A 25,799-nucleotide genomic window follows, 5' to 3' on the forward strand; every position below is an offset into this window, starting at 1 on the left:
GGCGTCTCCAAAACTGAATGAGCGAGCGGCGCTCGGGGGGCGCGGCAGCGGCATGGAGCGCAATTGCTGGGCCGCGCGGAGTTTCCTCCTGGCGCTGTGCCTCGGGGCGACGCTGAGGGCGCGCGGGGCGGCGGGCTATTACCCCCGCTTCTCGCCCTTCTTTTTCCTGTGCACCCACCACGGGGAGCTGGAAGGGGATGGGGAGCAGGGCGAAGTGCTCATTTCCCTGCACATTGCGGGCAACCCCACCTACTACGTACCGGGACAAGAATACCATGGTAGGTACCGCGGCATCTCCGCGCGGGCTGCCCGGCCCGGTGCGCCCGCGAGCGCAGCGCTTTCCCCTTTCCTTCTTCCAAGAGGCCATTTCAACAAGAACCGAGAAGACCGTTCCCTAAACATTGCGCTCTGTGGAGGCTCAGAGAACAAAGTTAGTGAGAATCGAGTCGCGAGTTGGGTTTTTCTCGGCACACACCACACACTCCCCTCACGCATATCCTCATAAGGAGCTGGTTCCTGGGAGAAACGCCTGAGAATTCTCGGGGGTCGGTGTCTTTCCCCTTCACTCCTCGTTCGCGCAGCTGACACTTTGAATGAATCCGCGTTATCTTGTTTCCTTAACCCTAGTACTTGGGTTCCAGAACTTCGTCTTGCCTCGGGTTCCCTCCGAAGGGTCCCCGGGTGGCCTCGGGGCTGGCCCCAGGCGTTGCAGATGGGCTGGTGACAGATCGACGAGCCCCGGTGCTCGGCCGCCCCGCGCGGTGGCCCGCCCGCCCGCTGCAAAGTTCCCGCTGCTCAGCAGCCAGGGGTCCCTCTCATTTTACTCAGTGTCTCCCAGCCCTCCTGAAAGGTAGCGGCTGCGCCCAGCGCTCTGTTCTTTTTAAAGGGTTGTTTAAAATGTCAGTAATTGATGCTTTTCCTGATTCCTCTCTTACTTTTAACGTGCTGCTTGTGTTTAGAATGATCTCTGTGATGCTTATTATGACTTTGTCTTTTATTTGCTTATGATTTAAAGGTACCTTTAAAAAAAGGGTCATTATGGAGTCCTTCATCAGAATTAGTGTTTTTGAAGAAGTAAAATTTGGCTCCAAGAAATTTAATTTGATGTGGTGCCTGTATTTTTACTATTTTAAGCTAGTAAATCTAATATGTGGGAAAATAAAAAAGGCATTGTCTATTTTCTGTATTTCCGCTGGAAGGAACTTCTGAATATTTCACTTCCATGGAGCTTTTAAGCTGCGACAGGCACTATTTAATAAGAATTTCAAGGCAAAAATACTTAGACCTGATCAAATAGAAACCACTATCTAGTAATCTCATATTATAGTTTTGATCTCTTGTAAACTAACAATTATTAATATAGCAGAAGATAATCCACGGAACAGCTGGCATTTCAGATAAACATACATATAAAAATGATAAGAGTCCTTGTTTCAAATTTAAAAAACCATATGTGCTTTAAAATGTGTAGCTTAAATAAATGTTTTCTAAATATTTAAATTAGTGCTTTTACAACTTTCTTGTGTATGGTGGCAGCCTTGTCTGTAAAGTAAGAGTCTAATTTGGTGGAATTTTCGACTTCGGAAAATTAATTTTTTGTAGCTAGTCCCTTCTTTAATAAAAGTGTTTACTGCATCCTCTTCCCAAGAAAAATCTGGTGTTTTTCTGGAGCCATAAGAATCTTTTAAGTGGAAAGACCAGCTGATGCGATGGCAACCCAGACCTAACCCAAAGACTGACTGATTGAGCCCATCCATCATTTGATGTGACCCTTAGCTAAAGTGCTAGCCTGTTATTAGCTCTAAGTGAGAGTAACAGTAAGTGAGCCAAAGCTGGTCTAAAAGGTGTGATTGTCAGGTTGTGATGGAAGACCATGTGATAATACAAAGCCGTATTTCCTATTCTGTTTTTCACATCTTTTGTAAGGTGCCAGCATAGAAAACTTAAAAATACCAAAATATGACATAGTTTTGGTTTTTGCTCTAAAGTTAGCATAAGTCAACCTAAGACTGACCATAATCACATCCCTAAGTATGAAAAGGAATGGATGACATAGAGTAAGAATAAAGTGTAATACTTCAAGTTGGACATTGGGTGGGGGATGTCTCGATTTCTGCCTCTTTTCCGCTACCAGAAAAGATAGAGAAATTTTATTATGTAAGTTTAAGACAATCATAGGGTTTATAGATTATAGATTATAACCTTATATATTATAAGGTTTGAGAATCGTTAATGTCAGATTTGAAATTCCTGTTACCGGTTTCATCAATATTTGTATTTTGACACTGGCTGCAGCTATAGGCCTTTAGTAAGGAGAGTTTTACCCTGTAAAATCTTCTACAGGTAGAAGAAATGTCTAAAAGTGAAACAATGCTTACCTATGTCTCTTGTTCTTAGAGTTTTGAAAATCAATGTTAAAAATTATTTACGTAGTGTCTTTTAAGAATTGATTTGCTGATAGGAACACTTAACCTAATATACTTTTGTGGTTGACTCATTTTACATAGGAACAAAATAGGTCATTTAGTCAAAAAATTTTAAAGCTGAGATACCTGTAAAATACTAGCTGAGACTTTATTTCTAAGCTTCTAAATCTTTAAAACATAGCAATGTGACAGAAAAAAAATAAGTCTTATCTATGATTTACATTGAACTCACATGTGAAGGAGTGGTATTTGGGTACAGCTGATGGTTGTCACTTTTTTACCTAAAAGAATGCATTGAGATAGAGCTGGTATGTACAACGGCACCTAACACAGACCATTACTGTAAATGAAACTGTCAGCTTCCCTCTGCGACTTGTGCTGTGTGGCAGAGCTCGGAACGTGACATGGAGAGGCAGATGTCAGTCTGGTGTATGAGGTGGTTCAAAATGATGGTTCTCTGTATGTGTCATATTTATTTAAATATTTCGATTGAAAATCTTTTGAAAAAACAACAAAACCAGAAATATAATACTGAAGAATTTGAAGCCTGTGTGTCTAACAGAATTGTCACATTTCCAGTATTAAGTAGCATATCCATCTATTTGCAGTTTTAGCAACTCTGTAAACCAGCGGTTCTCAACCTTCCTAATGTGACCCCTTAATATAATTCCTCATGTTGTGGTGACCCCCAACCATAAAATTATTTTCGTTGCTCTATAACTATAATTTTGCTACTGTTATGAATCATAATGTAAATATCTTTTTGTTTTCCGTTGGTCTTAGGCGACCCCTGTGAAAGGGTTGTTTGACCCCCAAAGGGGTCGCGACCCACAGGTTGAGAACCGCTGCAAACAGTGCGTGATTACTTCCGCTAGTTCGTATCTCTTAATTAAGGGGTGTCATTTGGTTTCCCTGTTGTCATCTTCTTATATCTTTTCAACTCTGTTCTCTATGAATGACTCTCTTGAGATGGCATTGTTAGTCACAGTGAACTATGATGTCTCTGCATGAGTATTCCACAACGTAGAAGCACAGCAAAAGGTCTCACATACATCCTGTTGAATTAGAAAGAAAGGCCTCAGGGTCAGAGCTTTTTTTCTAGAATTTCCTTTTTCTTGCACAAATCTCAAAATATGGTCAATTTCTGCAACATGGTTTCCAGGTCCAAACATGAAATTTTTTTGTAGAGCGTTGCAGATGATGGGAAAATAGGGAATGGAAATCTAGATGGTCCAGTCAGGTAGCCATTGCTCCTTCCTAGCAAAGCCTGGCGGCGAGTCCCTGCTCCTTCTAGGGACCAGGGCCATACTGTGGGTCAGCAAAGGTTGAGCTGATGTCTGCACCTTTCCTTTCCCATTATAATCCCTCCTTCTCATCCCTACCTCGCAGGTATCTACCTACCATTTTTTTTTGTTCGCACCCCCTCCCCTATCCAATTTATAGTGAATGTGCCAATATTCAGTTCTCCCACAGTCTTAATTACAACTGTGGAAAGATGTTTTCCCCTTTTTGTTTAAAAGAATTTTGGCATCACTGAGCAGGGAGATAATATAGTTGGGGATAGAAAGACTTTAGATACAGCTGAAATCATGTCATTAAGGACCCACCTATTCACAAGATTGGCTTTACTCAGTGTCCATTAGAAGGAGAGGTCAGGCATTAGAGAAAACATTATCTATGAAAGCCAAGCATAGGTATATGAGTCTTCCCAAAGTGCTTGAGCTTTGGTAAGACAATTTATCTGAATTAAAAACAATTGTTTAATTGAGGTAACGTTTGTTAATAACATATAAATTTCAGGTGACTAGAATCTCTTATTATGGTGGTATAAGGTGGGAAAATGTTTGTTACAGTGCAAAATATGCTCTAAAATGATTGAGAGAAAACAGTTCTGTCTTAAGCAGAAATGAATTGGTGATAGAACATGATGCTTTTAAAAGGTATGTTTTTTATTTTTATTTTTTTTTATTCTGTAAATCCCATCTTGCTATTGGTAGTTCTTTCATGCTACATGTACATTCCATTTTTTATTGTGGGATGGGTGGGAAAAATCAATTCCTACTGCTAAAACTGAACATTTGCCTAAAAAAAGATATAATTAGGATAGAGTACTTAGGGCACTGTGTTGTAACAATTGCCAGTATTACTGTTATACATACTTGTGTTCTGGAATCAACTGGTTGTTACTTAAAAACCACTGTTCAAAGGCAGTGCAATATAATGACCTTTCAAATACAGGAATGAGATATATCTCAGACATAATTTTTGGTAATATACTCCAGATTAAATTCTGTTCAAAGGAGTGATTTTGTTATTTGACTTAATCTGCTATTGCTAAGGTAACGATGTTGTTGATCAGGTGTATGGTTATTTATCCTTTATATGTCTCAGATTCCGGAATCAGCATATTTAAACCCTCAGAATCATTTGTCAGATGCCATTTATACATGAACTGCAGCTGTGTCCTTCTTTTATATGACTGAAAATTGAGCGTTTTAAAGCATTTTGCTCTACTCGTCATATATTTCATCTCACTTTCTACAATTTATTTCAAACACTTTACTGATGTGGTTCAGATTGCTTCATATAAATGTTGCTTTAATTTATATTCCCTGCATGAGTTTCAATTCCAACCATAAACTTAAAAAAAAATCAGGTCTTTAGAATTATAATTGAAAACATCTAATTTAGGCAGATATTCGTACTTCATTCACAGCACTACATTACTAGAAATCATTTAATTAGAATACTTCCCTCCATTTTTTATGAATCTTTCCTTTAAACAGTTATTTTTACTTTCATTAAAAATGTTAAAGAATAAAATAAGAAAGTTGTATCATTGTAATCATAATTTTACAGAACTATCTTATTCAAATTTTTCTTTTCATATTTAAAAAGTAAATAATACATATTTTAACAAGGTTTTAACAAGATTTTAAAGTCATTACTATTGACTTCCAATTCTTGTCATAAATTAGTTTCATTAAAAAGAAAATATCTAAAATCTATCTTTGATTTATCTTTTTCCTCTCTGGAACTGGTCAACTTTATAAAATGATCTGGGAACCTTACATTATCAATTATTTAGCATATGTTGCATATTAAGCTGTAATTGTTCTTTTGATTATTTCAAATGCTAATTGACATTTATTATGTCTTTAATCTTCACAAATAATTGCTAATGCACTGAGCCCTTTATTCAAAATAGTCTTTACTTTTGAAAAACAAATTGAGCGACCTGTATTTTTTGAACATTGGCATTAAAAAAAAAACCTTGTATATATTCTCACACAAAAATATAAAGTTCTCTTTTAATTTAAAGTGCTTTATGTATACAGAAATAGAACAAATGGTTGGCTCTACAGTCTGTCAGGAGAAGAAGGAAGGCGGAAGGTATGCGTTTGGAATGGACAGATTCACTGTGAACAGAGAGGTGGTTTAGGCTGTGTCTGAGTAATGACATAATGCACATATAAAAAGGGGAAATGCATTTACCTAACTATTTTTGTTTCAAGAATCATTTGGGTGATTAATCCACTCCCCCCCAACCCCACTGATTTTAGACTCATTTATAATCTAACTGAACTGTATAATTTCAATCTCATCAACCTTAAGCAAAGAAGTATTAAAAACACATTTGCAGAAATTGGAATTCCGTTTCCAAATATGAAGATTCCATAATAACTGGTCAAACACAGGAATGGTGTTTTTTTATTTTATTTATTTATTTTAAAATTATTCTTGGCTCTCAGGAAACTCCCCCTGAAGTGATCTCACTTGGGTGTCGGTTGTGTCGCTCAGAGAGTAATTTTCACCGTGGTCACGTGCCATGCTCATCTTATTGAAGGCAGAGCTTCTGAAAGGTTGAATGCTGTGCTTATGGATTAACCAATTATTTCTGAAATGTGGGATTCTCTAAAGCTATACACTTCTTCCTTCTTTACTTGATCCCCTGTAGGAACCAACGATAGCAACTGAATTTTGGGGTGTGCAGAAGGATTAGTACACATGTACAAATTTTGATTTGTGGTTTAATAAAAAAAAAAAAGCAAAGCTAAGGTAATTTTTAGAATGTCACGAAGAGATAGCTATAGGAACTCTGAGATTCCAGAGTAAACATTGAAAACTCAGGTTATCGTTTAATGCTGAATTAACTTTCCTTAGGAAAATAAAACTTTAATTTGAAAATGAAATAAACACAATTTTACTGATCATAGAGGCTTCTTTGAAACTATAAGAGAGCTCATGAGTGTTTCGAATAGCACTGGTTATTGATGTACATGGTGCCTGCATACCAAGTGACCTGGAAAAGGACTGATAATAGTTTACCAAAACCTGCTACACTCACCTCCGAGTCATCTCCCTCTACGCTCCTCTTCCCATCAGTATCTCACCTGCTTTCTCCCTTGGTCTCTCTTCCTCCCCCTAAATTTTTTCATTGTCTTTCCTTTTTTGCTTCCTTCCACCATGTCATGGGTACTTGCTTTCCCTCTCCTTGTCTTTCCTCTTTTCTGCTTTACAACTGTATTTCTTTGCTCTTTCTAGTTCTCTTTTTCTTTTTTCCCTTCAGATTTCCTATCACCATCTCTATTCCTTTTCTCTCCTCTGAAAAATATCAGTACATTTACATCAATTGTACTCATTGCATATTTGCAGTAATAGAAGTGGGTGTGTAGGCTTTTCAATTGCTCTGTTAAAAATTTAATGTTATCTTTCTGTGACATGCACTTGCCCTTTTGAAAATGTATGGGTTAGTTATTCCTAATAATGGCCCCTTCTTCCTACACTGTAGAATCTCTCAGAAGAACCGGCAAGCCTGTGGCTGTTTAATTCTGAGTTAGCTACTTTCCCCACTGTCAGTTGTGTGGTCAAGCTACAGATTCTGGAGTTTGTGCACAGCAGCACACATATGCCACGTGGGAGAGTTGTCGAAATTAGAAAACTGCATACTGAATTAGCTTGAACCTTAAAGGCAGCTCAATTGGAGATGCCTTGAATGCGTGAGTAGATAGAGACTCTTCCAGTAAATCGGTGAAGGACCATCCCTATCATCACGTCAGTCACCTCAGGTCACCTCATTTACTTGCCGGTCTCATTGCCAAGGCTCACAATTGCAGGTGCACAGCTATGAAACAGTGATGCTACCTTTTTAGGTAGCTGGCACTCAGCAACGGGGTGGGGGCCGTTGGAATAAGGCAAACCCTTGATTGGGAGTCAGGATGGGAGGTGTGTAGCTCTGGGCTAAGTCCCGCAGTCTTTCTTGAATGAGATCTATTTCATTGTTTTGTACCATGTGAACTCTAATGTCTATTCCAGCTCAAAAATTCAGAGATTCCTTGGCTGAGAGCTCAGACCGCTTACACTAAAAGAGAAACCCAGGGAGGAACAGTGATGTAGTGGAAAGTATTTAGGCTTTGGCAGCACGGAGACTGTGTGTGGGTCTGTTCTCTGCTTCCTTTAGTTGTGTGCCTTTGGCAAGTTACCTGTCTTCTCCAAGCCTCAGTTTTCTCATTTTTAATGTAGAACTAATAATAGCTGTATTTCAGGTTGTAATTTATTACAGAGGGTAATGCACATAAGGCACCTGGTACACGATAGATACTTATTAGAGAGTTATTATCATCTGGTACAATCACCCAACATTAGATAAGGATGTTTGAAGCATTATATATACAGATAGGAGCTACCCCCTCGTGTCTGTTTACGTTGTGCCTTCTTAATATGTGGCACATTTCAAGGGAAATTCCAAATTATTGAGGAGGGTCACAAAATTAAAAAGATAAACAAAAGCTCATCACCAAATACTTATGATCAGAAAATGCTTTCCAGCCAAAATAAATATATAACTTGCCTAGAATGGACAGAATTAGTATAGCTCTAGTCCCACCAAAACTGTTATGAACTTAGCCAATTCCTAAGGCAAACCTCCCTCTTCCTAAATTGGGTATTCTTCCTTAGTTAGTGGTCATACAAACAACCAAGTTTTGTGTTTAGGTGGTAGTCTAGGAAAGATGTCAAGATAAGTAAATGGCAACCTCAGTTTAATATTTTGTCAAAACCCATAATATATATTTCTACAACCCCATGTAACATAATTTTAAAACACAAAACTATTTCGGCCCAATTAGAAATAAGAGAGATTGATTTTGAGAGTGGACCCAGCGTTCATCAGGTCCTCAGGGACTGAGGGAGAAAACTTAAATCCATAAGTGGTTAGGTGGTGAAGTGGAAGGCTATTTCACGTACAATAAAAAAACACTTGTCAGGATGAAGGCATTGGCTGGCCAGTGTGTTCTGTCTGTCCACTGTAGCAAAGCTCACATGGGCGGGCAACTGACTAGTACATTGTTTGGCAGCACAGAGTTAGATGATCTCAACAGCAGATTCAGCATCTAGGAAAATTTCTCTCTCCAACTCATGCCTGCTGGGCTAGTTGGCCTCTTTCCTAGAGAGTATTTGAGGAAGACTGTCCTGTTTCTGGACTCCATAATGTCTTGTTATGCGGCATAGATTGCTTGTTAGCTACCCAGTCATTACTGAAGCCCCCTTTCTTTACTAACTGATTTTATCAAAAACCAATATGTGTCCAGTTAAGAATATTCACCTCCCAAGCTCCCTTGCCATGTAATTTAGTGAGATGAAGTGTAAGTCTACTGGGTGGGGTCTTGAGAAAATTTTTGATAAAATGGATAAAGATGACTTTAAAAAAGACTCAGCAGACACTTGCTTTTTACTCTGCTCTTACCCGTTTCTTCTGGCCAGGGTGTGGTACGACCATCTTATGACCTTGAGGATGATGCTCACATGCTTAGGATGGTGGGCTAGGAGTTTAGAAGGAGCTGGGTCTTCATTTATACCTTTGAGCAACTGTACCAGCCCTGGATTACCTCTTCCTGACTTCTTGTATCATAAGAAAAATTAGGTTGGTTCCTGTTGTAATCCTAGTGATTTTTTATAAGCACACAAGTGACCCAGTTTACATTCTCTTTTAGGTAAGTCACAGTTCTTGTAGCAAGCTCTGAATTGCCCTCATCCTCCCATAGAATTGCTTTTGGTTACTTTGATGAAACTAGGATGTTACCTAAGGTAACTGTTGATAATATATTTTCAAAATGTCCCTCAATGTGCACAACTCCTGCAGGTGGCAAACTAGTGCATTTTATGTTAACTTTTCTGGCGATGCTTTGAGAAGGTAACCTGTGCCTGACCTCCAATTTCTGGAATTTCTTATAACTGACAATTTATGCTGGTTAGTTTCCTTCACTGAACTTTGTTTCCCAACAGTCCTATCTCTCTAAAATGCAGTATCACCATATGTAAACCCTGTTGACATTTAAAATGCTTAGATGTGTGACATGGTTGTGAATGTGAACTCTGCCCCAACCTTAACCTTGTTGTTATGTCTGGCTCAGCCTCTAGGACCAAATCCAACATTGTCATTTCTGTTGCTTGCTACATATTGACAGAGGAAACAGGCCTGTCAGCTTTACCTTCAGGAACATGTAATCTTTTCACTGAGGCTACATTTGTTATGAATGTTGAAATAAATATCTGATGATCATAGTTCCAGTTATTTTCTTATTTCCTTTTCTTTGTAAACACTTCCTGTATTCTCATCCTGCAAAAAAGATGTTATATGTCCTGTGTTTGTGATGGAGCAATAAGGAAATTAGTTTGTTTTTGGCTCTTTTAGAAAAAGTGGGTTCACGTTCCCATTCCAAGCACTGATACTCCAAAATTTTTTTAAAAGGCAACTCAAGGCCTTAGAAATAAATTAATAACAACAATATTAACAATAGCAAACCCTAAATAGCTGTTAGTATGTGCCAGGCACTGATTTAAATGCTATACATACATTAATTCATGTAATTTTCACAACAGCTTCTTGAGATAGGTAACTTGTCTTTCTTGTATGGATGTAGAAACTGAGTCACAGAGATATACAAGGTGTGATCACAAAATATAGTGACTGTTTAAATAAAAAAGTTTGTTACAGTAAAAGACACATTGCCATTAATCCACCTCAAAATACCCCCCCTTGCTTTGAACACACTTATTTCATCATTCTTGCCACTTTCTGAAGCAGTTCTGGAAGTCCTCTTTCGTGTCTTTAGTTGCGCTGTTATGGCTGCCTCGATGTTCTGACTCTATTCAGAAAGTTTGCCTTTCATTGTGTTTTTGACTTTGGGGAAGAGCCAAAAGTTGCACAGGTGCCAGATCCGGTGAATAAGGTGGATGAGGACACACCATAATGTTTTTATTTGACAGAAATTGCCATATACCAGAAGCGATGTGTGACACGGAGCCTTTCCGTTGTGATCACAAAATATGGTGAATGCTGCTGCCGAGTGCCATCCAAAGGAAAGGCAGGAATCTTCAATACAGGAAGTAGCGCTTCGAACCTTAGTAACAGTGTGTAACAAGTTTCAACTTGTTCAGTGCAGTCAGTCGGGTGTGAGCTATGGTTGAGACAAGATGTGTTTTAAAGTGTGCCATAAATCATCCTCCATCATGACAACGCTCCGTGTCACACATCGCTTCTGGTACAACAATTTCTGTCAAATAAAAACATTACAGTGTGTCCTCATCCACCTTATTCACCAGATCTAGGGCCGTGTGACTTCTGGCTCTTCCCTAAAGTCAGAATTATTCAGGACATCGAGGCAGCCACGACAACGCAACTAAAAACACTCACGAAAGAGGACTTCCAGAACTGCTTCAGAAAATGGCAAGAACGATGTGTTCGAAGTGAGAGGGAATATTTTGAGGGGGATTAATGGATGTGTCTTTTACTGTAATAATTTTACTATTTAAACATTCACTGTATTGTTTGAACATACCTTGTAAATGTTTTGCCCAAGATCACAAAGCTGTTATGCAGGAGTGCTCAGTCCATCTTGCTCCAGAATCCATACTTTAACCAGTATGCATTTATTTTAGAAATGACAGTTATTTCAGGAAAGGGATAATAAAAAATAGTAAGAGACATTTTAAGAAAGAGAAAAAAGCGAAAAGTAAAAGCTAATATTGTTATTTAAAATAAAGATTGTAAGATCAAACCAGAGAGAGGATATCTACGCCTAAGAAGGTGAGAATTTTATAGTACTAAATATTTCTTGACTAGACATTATCTTCCAGAAAAAGCACAAAGCAAAGGTATCATTAGGATACCGTTGACATGAAAGAATTAATATACCTTCAAAGTATGATGACAAATGCAAATATAGCACAATGATTTGCGAGAGTTTTTCAGATTTAATTTTAGCATTTTGTTAAATGTAACTTTTATTAAGATTTTAAAATAAATAGGCAATTTGTTCTCTGACTCACTAATAGAACTTAAGTAGGTGTGAATACAGGAGGAGAATTACAAACTTTGGCAGAGAGACATTTTAACACATTTTCACTATTTGTAATATATTTCTTTCTTTAGCATGTTCCTTAAGTGTTACCAGTCTGGAGGTACAGCCTGTGAAAACCAAGATCTTTCTGTGGTGTCAGACCTGCTCACTAGTCAGAGGTCTGCTCTCGCAGGGATGTTGATATCAATGGCGTAACATTCGTTTTGTACTTATCTTTCTAGGGTTATTTTTCACACATGGGTCAGATGTTTAAAAATCCCTATCTGTTAAGCTCATTTGAATGAGAAAAAAAGAGCAACTGCTGAGCAGCTCTCCTGCCCTTAATCCCCAGTAATTCACCTAGGGCGAATGTCAGCCCTGGTTTTGTGGCAACCAGGCAAAGGTAACATGTGAGGGGTTAGCAGGCCAGCAGGGTCTGCCCTTGTCTCATACTTAAATCAATAATACGAGTGTTTTCCTGATTTGTCATCATTGTAGTTTATCCCAGGGTCTACCATCAGACCTGACCTGAGATCCACTGACCCTGGTAGAAGCTAAATCAGAGGGTGGAGGACAAATCCAGGGTGATAGCTACCTGTTGGGAACCCACAGAGGTTCTCAGAGGGCCTGGAAGGAAGCCCATGCTTTCACTAGGAGAGAAGACATTTGCCTTACTAGACTTTAACAAAAATACGGTGGCCTTCAAAAAGATGTTACAAAAACATGTAGAGAAGGTCCATATGTAGGTGTGTTTTTCCCTCTGGTGGGACAAACCAGACTGCTTCTCCTTTTAGCGTTTGCCAGTGAGCTGTGCCAAGTTGTAGCTCTAATGGGCAAATCTGAGAGCCTCAAGGGTGGGGCAGGAGCTATGTGGCTGCTTGCCTGGTGATCTGACTCCATGCAGCTATTACACATTTCATAGTATTTCCCTCAAACACAAATGGTTTATGTCGGCCTTTTACCAGCGACTGTGAGGCAGTCACTTCAATTGTAAGTAAATTGTGAAGTATTTTAAACGTATAGAAAACCACAGTAAATGAAAATTCAGAATTGGTTTCGCTAATGAGTACCCGAGGGATACCTGTCTGTGTTCACTGAAGTGAAAGCCAAAACTCTGGAGACAAAGCTTTTCACAATTATATTAAAATCATGCTCAATGATTTGGCCTGCATTGCTGAATGTTGTTTGCTCAAAATACGTTTGTCCTTGTTTATACCAGGTGTTCCCAAGTGTTTTTACAACATAATGAAAAACATGGAAGCCCTGCAAACATGGAAGAATAGGAAATGAATGACACACATGCTTGGTTGCTATCTTGTAGAAACAGCCATAAAAAAGTTCATTACTTTGATTGATTAAAGACAAATAAATGTTTACAGTGAATAAAAAAGAATGTTTTTTCTTAGATACCTTTGTCAGTGAAAGAAGCATTTACAATCAGAGTTCAAGCATGGTTATTGGACTATTACTAAATAAAGGAATTTCTTAAGCTTTTATTTTGCCAACATGACAACAGCCTCTAAACCTTTTTTTTTTTTTTAAGATTTTATTGGGAAATTGGGGGAGGGGAACAGCGCTGGGGAATTCGGGAAGGGGAACAGACAAGTTGCTTTCCTTTTTGTTCTTCAGTCTAGTTGTGGAGGACGTTGCTTCGCTGGCCCATGTTAGTATTGTGATCATTGTGCTCTTCCTGGCTGAGGCACATCGGTCACTGGCTGTTGGACTGCCATTCATGGCAGCTCATGGCTGCTCACGCTGGCTGCCAGCCACTCATGGTAGCTCACGGCAGCCCACTGCAGCTCCACTGCAGCCTATGCTGTCACTGGCGACTCACGGCAGCCCAGCTCCAGGTTGAGCTGTTGTTCGCTGTCTTAGCTGTAGAGGGCAAAGCATCACTGGCCCTTGTGTGGGATCCTAACCGGAGCCCTGCTGCTCAGAGCTGGTGCCTGAAGCCAACTCTTAACCAACGAGTCACTTGGTCGGCCCTCCTTCCCTTTCTTGTGTCACTGAATTCTGATTTCTAGGACCACAAGTCTCATTGGCCAACTTGGGGTATGGCCACCCCACTGAGATTGATGTCGGGTGGGAGGGATACCTCTCCAAAGGAAAATTGAGATGCTGTTACCCCAAAGAAGGGGGAGTGAGGATAGGGCAGGCAGAAACAACGGGTGACCAACAGGTATTCAGTAGGTATGTTTAAGGGGAAGAAAGGTGTGGGATGATCAATGGGACAGCCAGGCGCTGTTCGCACCACAGGCCGTGTGGAGAAGCACTGTTCTCTGGGGTACCATGGCATCCTTCATCACATGCGAAGATTTAAGTGATGTTTTGGTGGGGAGGGGCAAGGGGCAGAATTACCCTCTTAATATACATATGTAGATCTAGCCTAAAAATGATTTATCATGCTTTTGGAGTTTTGTGAAAATGTCTAATTCTCCTCTGAAATCTGCACAGTACAGTAGAGACTGCCTGTCCTTGTAAAAGAAGCTCAGATGCTCTGGGATCAGATCCGCCTCACCTCAGACCCCCAGAGGTCTTACGTTCAGTGACCTCCAAGGGAAATTCAAAGGTGAATTAGTGAGTATGTGGCTCGGCCTTCATGTGTCTCTACAGACAAACCATCCCTTCATTCACCAGGAAGATGTCAGAATGCTTCTCAGTCCGCAGCTACCAGGACCAAAGCACCATTTACCACAGTTGGTCACCCCCTTCTCCTTGGCCTCCGGGATTTCACTCTCCTAGTTTCTCCCCACCTCCCTTCTCAGCCTCATTTGCTGTTTCTTCCCTCCGCTTGGACCCAGGGCTCGGCCTCCCTCCTTTCTTTCATCTACCCTGTGTTCCAAGGGATGCCATCCATTCTGATCCTTTTAAGTGCCATTTACATTCTGGTGACTCCCAGGACTCCTGTGCTCCCTACACAGCATCTCCACTTGGATGTCTGTTGACATCTCAAACAACATAATGTGCCCCAAATGAGTTTCTCGTCTCCCCTGACCCTGCTACCTCCAAAGTAGCTCCTTGAGTCTCCTCGACTCCATTACTGCAAACTGAGTCCTTGCAGTTGTTCAGTCCCCAAAACCTTTTGTTAACACCTCACATCCGATCCATCTGTAAGTCCTGTGGGCTTTACATTAAAACACACCCAGAATCTGCCATTGCCGCCACCATCTCTCACCTGGATTGTGGCAGGCTCCTAATCACTTGCCCCATTCCAACACTTGGTCACCTTCATTCTAGTCTTAAAATAGCAGCCAGAGTGATCCAGTTAAAACCAAGATCATGGAGTCACTCATTGGCTCCAAACCTAAGGCTACTGTACATCCCACCAAGTGGCCTGGAACAGGCCTGGTCGGCCTCTGTTTCCCCAGCATCCCATCCAGCTAACCAACAAAGATGCCAGCATTTGAATGGCAAATCCTATTGTAACTCTGTCCATCCCTTCTGTTGCTCCTCGTCTCTCTCTCAGAAAGAGAGAGTCCTTGGCATGGCCTGTAGGCCCCATAGCACCTAGCTCCTCTGTTACTTCCCTGACTTCAAGTCTTACTGCTTTTCTTACTCTTTGCACTGAATCCATGAAGGCCTCTTTTTTGTTCTTCAAACACATAAGAGGCTCAGTCCCCTCTCAGGGCCTTTGTACTTGATGCTTCCCTTCCAGCTTGCTGTTCCCCAGATAGCTCCATGCTCCCTCTCTTCCTGATTCAGGTTCGTGTTCAGATGTCACCTTCTCAGTGAGGCCTTCCCTGACCATGCTGTTTAGAACTGGGGTCCCGCTTCTCACCAGCACTCTGTACCCCCTTAGACGGCTTTATTTTTCTCATACCTGTTTTCATCATCTACATATTTTACTGTTGACCTTGTTTGCTTTCTCTGTGCCACCAGAGTAATGCCTTTAAGCTCCACCAAGGTAGGGGGTTTTGTTTACTTTGTTGGCTGCTCTATTGCCTAAAATAGTGCCTGACACATAGCAGGCACTTGAAACATTTTGATTTAATGAATCATTGAGCAAAAGTAGCGCTTAGGAACCCTGTCTAATCTTAATTATATAGTTCAAATCGTGTGAAAATGATAATTCCAAAATAATAAAGTAATTAAGAGAATAATTTATAAAGATGGATTTTTGAGTACAATGTCTAAATTTTGATCTTTGAATCCATGATAACAATGTTAAAAAAATCTGAAAATCATATTTCTACTTTCCCACCCTCCAAACTTACAAGATTCTCATGACTTTTGTGAGACTGTGTAATACTATTTATAGTAGTCTGTTGGATTGGCTTTGCTTTAACTATATGTTAGCATATCCAAAAAATTCTCATAGCAATTAGTGACTACAATTATTAATAGAAACTATAATAGACATTAAAGTCTTATTCCCAGAAGCTCCTCTATGCTGCACCATAAATAAAATTGATGCAATTTTGATGATAAACGGGTAGCTAGTTTGTATTTAAATTTTCATCTGAATGGGAATAAATAATGGGAAGAATAGAGATCGAAATAGCTTGGCTCTGCACTCAACAGATATTTAATAACCTTATAGAAAACACCAAAAAGGAGACTCATAAAACTTCTCCAAAGATTTCCTCTTTTAAGAGAAATCTATTTGGGCAGAGATGAATCTACGAAGGGAACAGCAGCTGAGAATCCTGGATCTTCATTACATTTTATTTACTGATAGCCTGTGAGCTGAGAGGACCAGAGGCTCCAAACTTGTATATATCAACATGAATGGTCCCAGGAGTTGTTAGTGAGACTTGCTCAGGTCTTATAGATGAGATGTAATTTTTCCCCCACTCTATTTCTAACATATTTGGATACTTTAATGGATGAGCCTTTGAGATCAGAGGAGACTTAACTCTTAGAGATTTGTTGTGATGCAAAGCACACAAGCTCAGGGGACTGGCTGGGTTCATTTCCAACTTTGTATATTCAAACTATGTGGCCTCCAGCAGGTGACCTAACAGCTCTGTGTCTCAGTTTTCTCTTCTGAAAAAGAGCAGCGATGATTGTATCTGTCTCATAGGTTTGTTAGGAAACTTTAGTGTGCATACAAATCAACACAATGCCGAACAGAAAATAATGTTAAGTATTGCTATTACTGTGGCATACTTTCTGATTTTTTTCCTGTGAGTAAGTCCATCTATATTTATAATAATAGGATTTATAATTTTTTTCTCTTAACATTATGTGCTCATTATATTGACATTTAAAGAAACCATAATTTTAATGGCAGCATGGTAGTCTACCGTATGGTTGTAGCATGATTTATAAATTTATATGTATTTGACATTTTTTTTTGCATTTTAATTTTGTTTTCAGTGTTTTAAATACTATAATGAATATCTTTGTATATCTTTCAAATTTTGGCAAAAAATTTTTCCCCCAAGTTGAGGCCTTATTTTTCTCATGGATTTGTATATGCACATAATGTTAATATGTTTATAAAAACAAATGTACCTTTGTTTCTTTTGTTCTTTCCTATTGCTTTTGTGCTTGAAGAGTCTTTTCCTACTTAGGAGACTAGGTAAATATTCACATAAGTATTTTCCCTATCTTATTATATTTTATGGATTATGGTAACTTGGATGCACCGTTACTGCATTGATCTCATTTGTTTATGTTCCATTTCTTGGGCAGGCGTCTCTCCTATGACTGCAGAGACACTCTTTGTTACAGTAACCTTCTTCCATTACCCGCTTTGTCTTAGCTACTCTTAGAAATGCTCTTGAAAAAGCTGTCCTATGCACATATGAACTGAATTATTGCTACTGACTGTGGTGGTTGAGTGCAAATGCCAGATGCCATTACTTAAGCTTTCAGGGACCTTTGCTTCCTTCAGCAGGCTATACTTCACTCTCCTGCACACAGTTCTTTTTGGGATGCTAATATTCTCCTTTGTGAAACACCGCTGGATCAGAGAAACTGCTGACATCATGAGTGCATTCTTGTGCTGATGGTACTTTTTTTGGGTGCCAGTCATAAAAGCATTTCTATCTAATCTTGTAGCACATATGTATTATCTGTGCTTAGCAGCATGTGAAGCGCCTACATCTTTATCAAAGAAAATATTAATAAGCCATTAAATGAACACATATGAAATGCAAACTGTGTTCTTTCTAATTGACTTCTCAAGCTACTCTTGTTGCTCTTAACTCTTACCGTTTTTTTTGTAAGCCCGTATGACAGTGATACACTGTATCTCATCATGGCCTCTTTTCCTAAATTGAGTGATGTTGAACTTCAGGGATCCTCAAAGGATGACTGTCCCCTCTATTCCAAACAGATGTCAGGTGTCTGATGCAGTGATTGTGACATGGGATCTGCCATACCCCTCCTGCATTCCAGCCCTCTTGGTGTTTCTCGGTGGAACACTGCCGTATCTCTGCCCTGTAATTCCAAGAACTATTCAGTGGGAAAATTCAGAAAGTTTCATTGTGAGATCCAATGAAATCCTCTTTGATACTGTGCCCTTCCAGTGTGAGAGAGGAAACTCATCTCTAAACCTAATCTCTTGTAAGCAATTTGTGTTTTTATTCACATATGTACATGCAGACATTAATGGGATCGAACTATACCTACCACAGTTGGCTTTTTTCACTCAGCTGTGTATCTTCAGTATCTTTCCATGCCAATAAATGCAGAGCTTTATCTTTGTTTAGTGGCTACATAGTATTACATTGTATGGATATACACAAATATACTTAATCCCTCTAGTATTCAAGTTTGGGATAATAGCTATAAGATTTTTTTTTATTCATGTTCGTTATTCATTCATTGATGTCCAAATACTTTCACAGTATAAATAACTAGAACTGAAATTTCAAGTTCAAAATTTATTAATAACACTAAGATATTGATACCTATTGCCAAATCCTCCAAGAAGATTACATTAGTTAACAGTTTTGTCCAGCAGCCTATCTGCAAACACACACGTTAAAGCTGGGTAATAAATTCTTTGTAGTATTTGCCAAATCAATAGATTTGAAAAATAGTATTTTATAATTATTTTTACTTCTTTGATTACTAGAGAAGTCAAATAGGTTTCTTAGGTCTCATTACTAATGTGTGTGTGTGTGTGTGTGTGTGTGTGTGTGTGTGTATGAAATATCTGTTAGATTCTTTGCTCATTTTTCTATTTTAAGGTGCCGCTTTTTCCTATTGATTTGAAGAAATATTTTTAATTTATTTATTGTTATTATTATTATTATTTATTTGTTTTTAGCTGAGCCATCCTGCCACCTGTTGGCAGCTCAGCAGCAGTTCCACTCGGGCTGGACTCGAACCGCTGTTGCTCAGAGCTCAAACCTTTGAGCGAGCGCTTAACCAGCTGAGCCATTCAGCCGGCCCCTGAAGAAATCTTTTTTAATGTTAGTAAATATTTGTAATATATGTTACCAGTATTTTTTCCAGTTTGTCCTTTATCATTTAATTTTTATGTAGTTAAACCTATCAATTGTTTCCTTTATACAGAGTGACAATGACACAAACTCTTAAGCTGAGGTGGGGCTTGAGCAAAGTAAGGCTATGGAGACTTCTAGGAAAGGTTTGTGAAAACGGAGCCAGTAGTCCCATTGGAGCTGAAGAATTCATCGAAAGAGAGGCAAGACGAAGGGCTGATTTTAGCAAGTTCAGCTTGAGGCTGAAGCCCTGCATACTAGACTGAGGCATCCTCCGTTAGTCTGTGGGCAGCAGGGAGCCACTGAAACATCAGGCGGGGAGTTGTACCTTGAAAGACTGTTTGGGATTTCAAGCTGGGGCGTCTTCTGGACTTGACTAAAGTAAAGCCCTGCTCCATCTGAGGAGAGCTGGGGGTGTGTAGCTTTGGGGTTGTGTGGGGAAGCACAGACAACTGCCCAAATCAGCTGGTGATCGGTGAGGCAGAAGATAGCAGGCCACTCTTGTCCTGGGGAAGTGTTTTGGTTTCTTGTGGGCTATATAAAGGGGACTGGAGCAGTGGAAGCCTAAGGAAGGGAGACCAGGCACTAGGTTGCTAGTACTGAGAGCAGAGGCAGCCTAGCAGAGTGAGTGAGAGTGTGGGCTTTGCTGTTGGTCTGTGTCTGTGAGAATCCTGACTCCACCACTGCCATGCCTCAGTTTCCTCATCTGTAAAGTAACAGCGCCTATCTCTTAGTAAGTCCATGTAAGGGCCTAGCCCGTTACCTGGCATATAGTAAGTGCTCAGTGAATGTTAGTTACTCCTGGGGCGAAGAGGAGGCTGGGAAAGGTCACGGCGAGGCTACAGAGGCAGGATAAGCAGGCGTGACTAACTGGGTGTAGGGAAGAAACAGAAGAAGGTAGAATGAAAAGGGATCCCAGCATCTAATTGTTGAAGAAATGGTGGAAGCGGTAGCCGTTGGGAGGAGCAGAAGTTTCAGAAATATGTGCAGGTTCTCGTGTGAGGTTGTGGATTCATTAGGCGTATTTTCCTCCAGAGGAAAGGTGTGTGAGTTACTGTAGGACAACCAAACATTCTAAAACTGGCAGTTTTAGTTCATCCAATGCTTACATTTGGAAAATAAAGGAGGTTCTATAGACTGGCCCCTGGTACATTTCTCTCTGGTACATAATCTGAAATATTCATCTGTACTTTCTCAAAAGAATCATAATGAATTTTATTCATGTTTTGTACCCTTATTAAAAAATTAAATTATTTAGTTTTCTTAATAAATTCTAAATATAATATTTTGACATGGTAAACATAGGTATAGGTAAAAATAATTCAAGTGTGAGGAATAGGAAAAGAGCCAAGAATATTGGTTTAGATCAGTTAAGTTCTTACATAAGTTTATTAAGTTAAATTATTGTTTAAATTAAAAATTTTCTTGTAAAATAAAATCGTTTCCAAATATTGAATACTGTTCACATAAATGGTCTAGATTCTCTAGCTTTATATGAAAAGAAGGACTCTGCTCTGCTGGCAAAAAAAAAAAAAAAAGTCTGGAAATTGCATTGATCCGCCAGGTGAGGAGGGAAAAATTTGTGAATAAAATGTGCTCTCATTGCCATTAAGGTCAAGATCAATTTTCTGTGCCCAAATGGTTTATTTCAAATACAGTCTGAGCCTCTGTAACACCAAGAGACCAAGAACCAAAATATGAAACGGAGTCTTTACATTATATAAAAATGATGGCTTCGTTATATTATTGCTATTCAAAGGCACGGTTTTATAAGTATAACACTGTAGTGCTCAATTTTACTTATTTAATTTGTCATTTAAAAAGGCTACTCTGTAATGTATTTTCTACCAAGTATGTTGATGAAAGTGCTCAAGTCATTTTATTCATGTGGACAAAGGTAATTTATTGATTTTAAATTCTGGATTCTTTTAAGCATTTCTTGTGATAAACTAATTGTTTACATTCGTGTAGTGCACTGTGTAGTAGCCTCTGAATATACCTATAAGCACCAGCTAAAAACCCTATCATTTTGATTGAAAAATAGATGTCATAAGACAACAACTTAGAAAATCTTGGCCTCAAGGTCTATAAAAGAAGCAAAGATTCTCTAACCATGAATTTAAAAAGCACAATGCATTTACATAAAAGTGTGTTGTTGTTTTTTTTTTTTTTTAATTGGGGAATTGGGGGGATGGGAACAGTGCTGGGGAATTGGGGGAAAGGGAACAGACAAGTTGCTGTCCTTTTGTTCTTCAGTCTAGTTGTGGAGGACGTTGCTTCACTGGTCCAAGTTGGCACCATCATTGCGCTCTTCCCGGGCGAGGCAGATCAGTCGCCGGCTTCTGGACGGCCGTTCACTGTGGCTGCTGGCCACTCACGCTGGCTGCTGGCTGCACATGGTAGCCCATGGCAACCCACTGCCACAGGGGCTGCAGCCTACGCCGTCGCCAGCGACTCACAGCAGCCCATCTCCAGGTTGAGCTGCTGTTCAGCATCTTGGCTGTGGAGGGCAGTGTCACTGGCCCTCAAATGTGGGATCCGAACCGGGGCCCTCTGGCGTCCCAACCCAGTTCTCAACCATCGCGCCACTTGGCCGGCCCAAAAGTGTGTTTTTAATAACATTATATAGTATTTTTTACAGTGCTTTGAAGTTTCACCATGGCTTCCTATAAATTATTTTTGTTACAACAAATCTGTGAGGTAGCGTTAGTATCCGTATTTTCTTTCTTAAATTTATTATCCTTATGTTAGAGATGACAAAACAGAAGTTTGGAAAGAGTCCAAGATGTGCCCGGGGTAGAGCTGTCACGCATGCCCAGGTCTCTGGCTTTGGGTCCCTGGCTTGTCCCCTGTCAGAGTGGCCCTGCTCGGCATTTCTTCTCTAGTGGTCTCATTTTACAGAGGACTCCAGGACCTGAAGTCTCTGAGAATACTTTGGGGACTGTTAAGTGGTTCCTTTGCATAAAGATGAATGAAATGGCAGATGTTAAGGGCCTGTGCCCATGATTTTATTTATTTTTTTCATTTTTGGGCCTTAAAAATGGGGAGAGCAAGTTGGAAGTTTCTAATCCTTTACACGGCCTCAAAATTAGGTGCCAAGGATTTTCATGTAGTGGACTCACAGGAGTGACTGTTGTGGTATAATTGTGGATTTTGCCCTAAGTATTCTGGGTAGGTGAGGGTTTTTTTTGTTTTGTTTTTAAGTAACACCAAGTGGTGGTGGTGGGTGCTAGCTGGGAGACCCCAGTAAGATCCGCTTGCTACAAGTGCTGGTCTCAAAGAGAGACACAGCTTGAGCCTCAGATTGGGTATAATTCATCTTGGCTAGTCTGGGAATAGCCAGTATGCTGAATTGAGCTTGTATTCACAGTTATTATGATTGACAGAAAAAAAAAAGAGAATATCTATGAAAACTCCTAATCTATAGAACCTGTGACGCTAACGTCATTGAGCCTTTGTTTATCTGTTTATACATTGGGGATAAAAGATTTTACTTACCTCTGAGGGTGACAGGTCATTATGTGGAAATGTTTTGTCATCTGTAAAGTGATACAGAAACCTATGGCAATGTTATATTATCTAGTTCTAAGGTCTGTCTTATGATTGCAGCTGGTTAAAGAGAAAAGTCTGGGGTGAGAAGAGAGGGTAAATCAAAGAGGAAAGAGAAGGAGCGGAGACAGACAGACAATAAAAGAGAACGGGAAGGAAAAGAGCAGACAAGCAGAGGGGGAGAGGGGAAACGGTATCCACGTAAGGCAGCTGCAGACCGGCTCCCTGTCTCTTCAGTTGTCTTCTTGTTCCTGTCCCTGGCTTACTTTTACCTCCTGTTCCTGCCCTTTCTGCCTCTAACCCACCTTCCATAGCTGGGCTTTTCTCAGCCTTATCCCATGGTCTTCATTGGTTTAGGGTACTATGTCCTTAGACAATACAAAGGAAATTTTATTGCTGCTTTTTTATATTTTATATTATTAAAAAAATTTTTTTTACCTTATTTTCATAGACATACTTAGAAGTTTTTATATCAGCTAAAGTAATCATAATAGTTGTCTTTATTATAAAGATGAAGTCATAAATTTTTACTCTACTTTTTAAGTCTTTTCTGGTTAGATTATCATTTCACAGTGTACTCTGTGACATTCAGACTAACTCGTAGTTGTCTTGCTCTGGCCGACTGATGAATTCGTTAGGCCATCTATCTAATAGATATGTACATGTATATACAAACATATATGTACACACACACACACACACACACACACACACTTATAAATGACTTCTGAATGGAATATCCCCCCCAAAAACAACCTGCTTTGAAATGTCTTTTGGGAGGTGCTCTCTTTTCTCCTTTGTGTTTCTGTGAATATTTTGTGTTTTCCAGAGCTAAAATCCAGTGAGGTGCCTCAGGGCAGTGACATTGTGGCAGACCACCTCTTTGTGGCTCAGAGCTGTTGGTAGAGGCACGTCACACTTGGTGCTGGTTGGAAAGGAGCATAAGGAACAAAGAGAGGTAATGTGGCAGGGAAAGATGCATGATAATGTGATAAGAGAAAGGGAAGAGGTGAAGAGTCTGGCAAGTTATACCAAGGTGTGTGTGTGTGTTGGGAGGAACGTGTGGGAGGGAGTTCAGGGGATAAGGCCATTGTGAGGAGTGGAGGGAGCTTGTATGTAGCTCAGTACATTTCATTTACTGAAGGGTGGTACTGACCAGCGAGGGCGATGAGAGGAGAGCTCGGTGAGGGGGGTAGGGAAATGTGTTTTGTTGCAGGTGTTTTGTTTGTTTGTTACAGGATATTACTTTCTATAACCAACTGTAGGTAGTTGAATGTATTAGGGTTTAAATGAAATAATCCAGAAACAAAAACGGAAAGGAAAGGAAAGGAAGGAAAGGAAAGGAAAGGAAAGGAAGAAAGTTTTGCAGAAAGAAGAATGAACTTTGGGAAAGTCTCCCTCCTAAATGATTTAAAATAAGAACTTACTTTTATTTTTGTGGTGGTAAGGAGAGGGATAGAAAGACCCCTTTCAAGCGTGTTTGGAGGACACAGGATTTAAATCCTACCATTACTAAAAAGTAGCTAATATTGATTTCGTGCTTCTTACTTACAGACACTTTGCTAAGTGCTTTATGTACATTATTTCATTTCATTTTCACAACTGTTTGAAATGATACTCTTCTGCATACTTTACCTGTGGAGAAACTGAGGCATGAAGAGAATTAAGTGACTTTCCTAAGGTCATAGAATTCACAGGTGGCACAGCAGAATTCAAACCCAGGAGGAGGATTTCTAGAGCTTGGACTAAAAATCCTGAATCACTTTTGATATATTTGTCTCAAAGCAAAACAGACAAACAAACAAAAACCTCAGAAACTAGTTCAGCAGCACATTACGTTTGTACTTGCTTTGCTCTTGAGCTCGTAAGCTCAAGCTCATGAGTGAATTAGGTGACCCGGTGAGTGCGTTATCCAGTCAGCTGGCTTCTCTTTATTCTTTCTTGGTTTTATCTTGCCCTTTTTATTGTTTATTAGTTACCACAAGAATATTAATGATTAAAAATGGGGTTGGGGGTGGAGGGACCTAAATTCATTAGTTTATGATTTCTCAGTCTTGGTTTAGCTTCTCCATAGGTAAAGCAAAACTAGATCAAAATATTTCTCTGATGGCTGTTGCCATCCATGAATTGAAAGATAAATTTTGAATTCCTTAAAATTTAAAGTATATTAAAAAGATACAACTTGGGAAATATTGGATTGGTTCTTCATCAGCACCTGGAACGGTTATGTGATGTCTTCTTAATTCTGTCTTCTTTCAGAATTGTCAGCTGTTTACCTTAGTTAGCCAAGATCACAGGAATCTATAACAGACCTGTTTTCTGTTCTGTATTTCTTGCACAAGCAACATTTTAAATGTTGTGTTCATTAGCACTTTGCTGACCAAACATAGTCCACATTCATGCTTAAAGAAATCCATCTGCCCTAGCAATTCACGTATCCCTCTTTGCACCCTCACCTCTGAAATACCAGCTAGCCCTAAAGCTTGCCCACACTCGTTAGTGATGTCTGAAGAGTCAGATTAGCTTGTCTGTGAGGGAAGCACCTACAGCAGTCTTTGTTAGCTACATATCTCTGCCATTTCTAATCTTTGGGGAACAGTTTTACAGTCCTTTTTTCTGTATATAAAGAAGGATTTGGGGGCAGATCAGAGTACCAACTTTGCTCATTCATAGGCATCTTCACAGTAAACACACACGCACACACAGGCGTGGACCTACACATACACAAATACCAATAAAGATATGTAGGCACATTTATAGAAGCTTTAGTTTTTTTTCCTTAGTGATTGGTCACTCCGATCCTGGCTCAGGAACCAGTTTTATTTAGAGGGGATTCTACTGTTTCATTCATTACTTTCTTTATTCACTCATCAAATACACGGGAACTTTCTGTCCTTAGGGAGATTATAGCCAAGATGGGGGAGTCAGAAAATAATAAGAGAAGTAAATAAGAATGTGATATGTTAGATGAGAAAATTAAAGCTAAGGAGGAAAAACAGGCCTGGAAGGGGGTGGGGAATGTCAGAAGGTGGGAGCTGGTGAGGAAGGCCCCCCCACCCTGCCCCCCAAGCTGACTTTTGAATGAA

At 39.7% G+C, this 25,799-nt stretch overlaps 1 protein-coding gene across 1 annotated transcript in view; it reads left to right on the top strand.

The window, feature by feature from the left end:
- The first annotated feature begins 6 nt into the window (after window positions 1-6).
- The window catches only part of RELN (reelin), a 516,011-nt gene continuing 490,218 nt past the window's right edge, over window positions 7-25,799 (top strand). The window contains exon 1 of the mRNA XM_019655108.1: window positions 7-278. Coding sequence (XP_019510653.1) covers window positions 53-278 — 226 coding nt within the window. The 5' untranslated portion in view covers window positions 7-52. The remainder of the gene's footprint in view (window positions 279-25,799) is intronic.

Source organism: Hipposideros armiger, unplaced genomic scaffold (assembly GCF_001890085.2).
Source record: "Hipposideros armiger isolate ML-2016 unplaced genomic scaffold, ASM189008v1 scaffold_236, whole genome shotgun sequence".
Taxonomy (NCBI): Eukaryota; Metazoa; Chordata; class Mammalia; order Chiroptera; family Hipposideridae; genus Hipposideros; species Hipposideros armiger.